This window comes from Corvus brachyrhynchos, unplaced genomic scaffold (genome assembly GCF_000691975.1).
Source record: "Corvus brachyrhynchos isolate BGI_N302 unplaced genomic scaffold, ASM69197v1 scaffold21, whole genome shotgun sequence".
NCBI classification, from domain to species: domain Eukaryota; kingdom Metazoa; phylum Chordata; class Aves; order Passeriformes; family Corvidae; genus Corvus; species Corvus brachyrhynchos.
This window is the reverse complement of record NW_008236924.1, coordinates 2,973,554-2,979,804: the sequence shown is the minus strand read 5'-3', so window position 1 is coordinate 2,979,804 and position 6,251 is coordinate 2,973,554. Positions and strand designations below refer to the sequence as shown.

The 6,251-nt window shown below is 46.8% G+C and overlaps 1 protein-coding gene across 1 annotated transcript in view; it reads right to left on the bottom strand.

Annotated features, from left to right (window-relative positions):
- Nucleotides 1-2,545: 2,545 nt before the first annotated feature.
- Nucleotides 2,546-6,251, bottom strand: part of ITK (IL2 inducible T-cell kinase) — a 25,876-nt gene continuing 22,170 nt past the window's right edge. Inside the window, exons 16-17 of the mRNA XM_008628955.2 lie at nucleotides 5,179-5,336; nucleotides 2,546-4,663 (exon numbers count right to left, since the gene is read on the bottom strand). Coding sequence (XP_008627177.1) covers nucleotides 4,592-4,663; nucleotides 5,179-5,336 — 230 coding nt within the window. The 3' untranslated portion in view covers nucleotides 2,546-4,591. The remainder of the gene's footprint in view (nucleotides 4,664-5,178; nucleotides 5,337-6,251) is intronic.

Sequence of the window (6,251 nt, the reverse complement as noted above, 5' to 3'; positions counted from 1 at the left end):
CGGCTGGGATTCTCCATCTTGCTGCTGCTGGGCTCGCTGGGTCGCGGGTGTTCAGCCCCTCGGCCCCTCGGAGGAGCATTGTTAGGCGTCACCTACCATCTTAACAATCGCCCTGGTGGCAGAATTCATACACGTATAGAAAACATACAGAGCCTTGGATGACTGAGCATGTTGGGCATCAAAACCAGAAGGCAGCACCTTTGCTCAGAGCTCCAATCCTCTTCTGAGTCAGCACCGCATCCAAAAGGTCTTCCTTTTGGCATTTTTGGCATCTGTTTTTCTTTCAGGGACAAGTTTCCGGTCCTTCTGCTCATACTTCTGTTTAAAGCTCTTACACAGCTCTTCAGATGTACTGTGAAATCCAAACTCACAGTGTCAGAGGGACATTGCCTCATGGTGACTGATGTAAACCCTGTATGGAGCTGTCATGTTTGTTGAAAGACACTGGTAAATACCCAAGGATTGACGAAAGTCTAGACACAGGTCTAGATGTATTTCCTTGGTGGCCCTGGCAGTGTCCCTTTCCTGACCATGAGCTTAAGCCAACACCAGGTTGCTCCCTGGCATCTCCTGGATTAGAGTGACTCCTCCAGTTCTTTAGTGACTTCTGCTGTTGTCCATTAAAGTGTGGGGCTGAGTTTGCTCCCTGTGGGTGTCTGTTGGCTCTGCAGGGAAGCTTGCACATCAGGTTCCCACTGCAGTTCTGCTGTTGTAATTGGAATGGATGCCATGGGCTCAAGTCACGGGTCTGCAAACTAGAAAAGGAGCAGAACAGTTTTAGGAACTAGGTTTGTTTTAAAGGACAGGACCATGCCTGAAAAAATGTATCAATAAATCTCTGGGCATAGACCCCTTTCCCTGGATAGCATTTCTTCTTTGGGGGTTGGACTAGGTGACCTTTAAAGGTCGCTTCCAACGTAAACTGTTCTGTGATTCTGTGATATCTACGACTCTTACCTCACCTTTGACTGGAATACTTTGTTTGTAGCCATCATTCCTCTTTTTGCTATTTTATACTCATCAGAAAAATTCGGTAAGTGAGCATTGTTACTGCAGACACTAAGGATTTAACAGCTAATATCGTTCTGAGGCCATGGGTGAAACAAGGTTAGTTCAAGAAAACTGGCAGCAAAGACTGCTGTGGCAATTTTTTTATTTTTTGCACAGTTGAATCTGGTCCCATTATCAGCCAGGCTCAGGGTGATGGGAATGCCATGAATATTATGATACTATTTTAATTTTCTGCTCCGTGTTGTCTTAGCTGGTAGAAGGATAGAATGAGCTTCCCTGCATTTGTCCTGCAGATCTCTCTGCAGGCTGGGGAGAATGTCAGTGAAGGGCAGCCCCCCATGCAGCTACAGCAGCAGTGTGTGCATCAGTGTGTGGAGGGGAGAGACAACGTGATGGTGGGGTGAGCTGAACGCAAGAATACACATGAATTTGTGGTGGCTGCCAAGTGAGCTTTAGCAGAGCCATTCACCTGAATCCTGCTGTGCTGACAAGCGTTCAGAGAGGTACAATGCCAAACATCTCATTCACTAAAAAGTATTTCAGGTAATTCTAGATTTTTTTCAGGCCTGATTTTAAGGTAACTGTGCACTGGAACAACACCCACTTCCCCAGGGGGACTGACCCATGCCCAGAAAAGAGCTTTTCATGGCTAACATTGCCGCACCCTGGTCTCCACTGAGAAGCATCAGCTGCTCTTTCTAGATGAGGTTGCTGCTTGACTGCCTTTTGCTAGCAGGGGCTGCAGCCTGGCCGTGCCTGTGCCTGGCCATGGCAGCAGCAGCTTGGGGACACGCTGGGACACAGCTCTGGGCCTGGGCTCCAGCCAAGTGTGCAGAGCCGTGCACCCACCTCGGATAACCAGCGGGGAAAAGGAGGGACAAGCACAACCTCCCACCCTGGTGAGACACAGCCAAGCGAAGGGGCAGCAGCTTAAATGTTCAGCACGTTGGAAATGCTTTCTAAGGAGGCAGGGAAGGGGTATTCAGAGAAAGGTTACTCACTCTGCAGTGGGAGACTGAAATTCTCACCTCTGCTTTGTGGGGAACGTATCTGGTCAAGCCACAGGAAGGGCACCCACCTAAACTTGCCTTAGACACTGCTGTGGCGGGAGAACGCTTTGTTAGAGTGCATTGATACCATGCAGTTATCCCACTCTGGCACTGCCCTTTTGAGTGAACTGCCCTGTAAATTATCATGGGGAAACACCCTTGGGGCGCACTCAAATATTAACACCCCCAATTTTATGAAGATTCAGAGAATTTAAAGCCACTATAATGGATATTTAGATCTAAAAATCTGGTGTCTATGTAATAAATTACTCGATTTGCAGAGATTCTGAATGCTTCCTACCCCCATAAACCCAGCACATAATGTAAGCCCAGAACACAACCAAAGTTCTGGGGAACAGAGATATTTCAGAAAGCCAGAAGATGCCTGCTTGCATCTTGGTGGAGGAGATTTGGAGGAAGAGCAAGCTGTATAAGTGCATGAGGATGGTTTTTGCAGTTTTGCTCACATATAATGAAAGCCACAGTTGGGACTCAGCAATTTTATTGTTTGTAAAAGTCTGTATTGTGTGCATAGAAAGACTGCAAAATAAAACTGAAAAGAAACCATTACAATAATGTTTTGTGCAACCCACTCTAGCTAATAAATATTACGCTTATCCAAATATAAATATAACCCAGAAATGTCACCTAGCAGAGCAATATTGCTGCTCCTTAATAGCAATGTCCTCCTGCTCAGCAGACCCCTGGTTCCTTCAAGGATGGTGGGGCCAATGAGCCAGAAGTTGAACTTTGTGAGCCTGCAGCACCCCTGTCACAGTGTGGGAAGATGTATGAGGCAGGAACTGATACCTTGCCCATATCCATATGCCTGAAAAGATATTCTAGCTCCTAAAAGCTACCCCAGAACAAGGAGTCTGAAAAATACCAAAAATTAAGCCTCCATCTAAATAGTTTGACACAGGATATGTGAGATCATGGGATTACATTATTTCCTTGTTCCATTTTTGTTGGCAAACATATTTGAACCTGACTTCTGTAATGACAGGAGGTTGCTGCTGAAAGTTTGCACTTCAGAGTTTTTGTAAGGTGCTGTCGTGTAAGGTTTCCTCGTGTTCTCACCTGCCCAAACAGAGAAGCATCAAAAATACACATTGCATATCTGCACATATAATCTGTGAGCCCTCCTGACTTCCCTAGTGATTGTTAATGCTTAGCAAAAGTTCCTGATCTTATTTACAAATTCTGCAGGACACCAACACCCACACATTTGGGTTTGAAGTCAGTTATGTCAAAACAATGTCTCTGTCTTGCAGTGAAACTACAGATTTCAATTGAAATACCAGGAGATGGATTTTGTTTATACCTTCTGCTGTCACCACATGATGTGGAACTCCTTGAGGAGGAAGAACCCAGGCACTCCATTCACACTGGACTTTTTTTTTTGGTCAGTCCCTTTGTTCACAGAAGAGATGGAAAAGTCTTTACTTGTGATGATTCAGTTACTTTTTAAAGTATGAGAAAATTCTTCTCATGATCACTGGTGCACTGAGCACATACTCTGCATGTTTTCTCCTCATGGCTCCCTCCTGAGCCCTCTGGCCCCTTCCTTCCAAACACACCAGGAGTGGATTCCCGTACCTTTCACAGGTAATCAGATCCTGGGACTCTGTCTTGTCCTGAACTGGGAACACATAACACTCTGCACTGCTCAGTCCTCCATACTTTGTTCAAAGAAATTGGGTGGAGGTCACACATTAATCTTCTGATGTAGAAAGACTGAAGAAAAAAATCAATATAAACATTCAGCTTTGACTTCCCCCCTCCAAGAATGTCTTCATTTGTATCAGAGTCCCATTTTCCCACTCACTGTACAATGCAATTTGAGAGAATTTCAAGACTCTTCAGCACATTGCTTTTTCTCTTCCTCCCTTACAGACTCCCAGCACACACAGACACCTCTTCCATTTACCAGGCATCCAAATCCTGTTCCTATTATGCCACAGCTGCAGGGAAAATCATGCAAAGGGAAAACAAAAGCACCTTGAAATACCAGCATCAGAAATGCAGTCGCTGGATCCAGCCTGCTTCGGTGTCTCCCAGGCTTATTCCTGTTCAGAGCTTTCAGGTCCAGCCCACTCTGAATTAGAGAGCCAGGGAAATGTCTAAACATTCCTCCTCAGTTAAAGACAGCTTTTTATTTTTTCCCCTTCAGGGAAGGCCTTCATTTGGGGGTTCCCAGAAATGTTGGATCTCTTAATTTTGAGGCTGTCTTTTCAGGAGAAACACCCTTGCTGGACTGTGTGGTTCAGGACTCCATGCTCAATAGTCATTTCTGGTTTCAAGATGCAAACCACACTCTTGGCCAAACCAAAGCTTGTGTCTGTCTAGGCTCTGGAAGACCTGGGGATATCTTGTCTGTCTGGAAGTACCAGCCTCTGTCCTCTCCTTCTCCCCAGGCATATGGCAAGTGTTTATGGTGAGAGGATTCCTGTTAATGCTTTGTGTGGGGAAAATCCAGCCTTTGCTCTTCTCAGGACTCTCTCAGCTGTGCTGAGCACACAGTGTCACAATTACACATCAAACTCAGAGATTTCACTCAGCTGAAACAGCAGAAGAGAAAAGGATGGCCGCTCGTCTTTTGCCTGAGCAAGGGAGAGAAGAGAGAGGAAGAACATTAATGTCAGCTGGAGAGGAATGGCAAGGTTAGCAAGGAAAACCTTGGGAAGAAACTGAGAATTAACACAAATACGATCTATCACCATAGAGAAAACGCCAGTGGAAGAACCAGCTTCCTTCTGTGCAATGTTTCTTTTCTATTACCAGTGAATTTGGCTTGGTGGACACTAAGTACCTTGTAATGGCTTGGCTGTCATTGTTACCACCGTTAGAACTCAGCCCCACAGATCCACAGCTTTCTTAGGAAGGAAACTGCTGAATTAACTTGAATTAAGTGCACCACATGGGCTTCTCAGTGAAGTCAAATAAAAGGCAGAAAGCCCAGAGTTTGCTTGCTAGTGCAGATGAAAGCTACAGTGCTTCACCTCCAGGATTTTATCTTGTGTTAGCATGTGGAGCGTACACATCTCTCTCCTCCTTAAAGCCAAGGGGAAGGGAGTTCTTGTCTTTGGGAAATAGGGCTCTCCACTACAATACTCACCATCCTCCAGCAGTGGCTCATCACCTCATAAATCGCCTTGGAGGCCAGCTTGGGTTTGTAGAGCCGAAATCCTGCGTTGATTTCTTCCACCACTTCTGCATTGGTGCGATTCTCATAGGGGATTTTACCTTCACTGAAGACCTCCCACATCAGCACTCCTAAAGCAAATGGATGGGGAAAAAAATCACAAAGAGGCAAATAAAATCCTCAGCAGGCCCAGGGCCACCTTCCACCTTCTCTTTTCTGCAGCTCAGTATTGGTGCCAGTTACTTGGAAAAGCATTTTCACTTGGATTCTCAGTAGATATCTGAAAAACCAGGTCCTAACACAGCTGTACAATTCGAGGATGTCAGCCAGGCTCTCTGGTGCTCTCTGAATGCATGGTGCTCTCTGAAGCATCTCCCTGGTGAGTTTGTGAAGGGCTTGAGCACCCAGCTCCTGCTGTGCTGCTCGTAGCCCACCTCAGGAGTGCACAGCTTCAGCCACAGCAGAAGCCAGCAAAGGGCAAGGGAAACACAGAATTCACAGGCACAGAGTAGCAAAGGCTATAATCCTGCATTATTTACTGCTGGCCCCAGGGCTGAGTGGCACCCCATTGACTGTGAGCTGTGCACAGCACACTGCCCCATTCACTGTGTGGGCTGGAGAGGGGCCAGGCCCATGAGTGTGCCAGATCCACAGCCTTTGTTATGGCTTGGGGGGAAAAACACACAGCGGTGCTCTTATCTGTGAGGGTCCAGAAGGGAGACCAAAGAACAATGCATTGGGGAGCAGGAAACGAGGTGAGAAGTGCGAGCAGTGAAATAACATTTTCAGATCAGCATAAAGCAAATGGAGTCAGCAGAGCAAATTTGGAAGGGCAGAGGGTTTGAGTGAGGCATCAGTGCCCCGGGACTGACATGCAGAGAGATGGAATGCCTAAATGTCTTCCCTCTCTCCCTCCCTCTCTCCCTCTCTCCCCTTCTCCTCTCCTCCCCTCCCCTTCTCCTCCCCTCCCCTTCTCCTCCCACCCCCTTCTCCTCTCCTCTCCTCTCCTCCCCTCTCCTCTCCACTCCTCTCCACTCCTCTCCTCT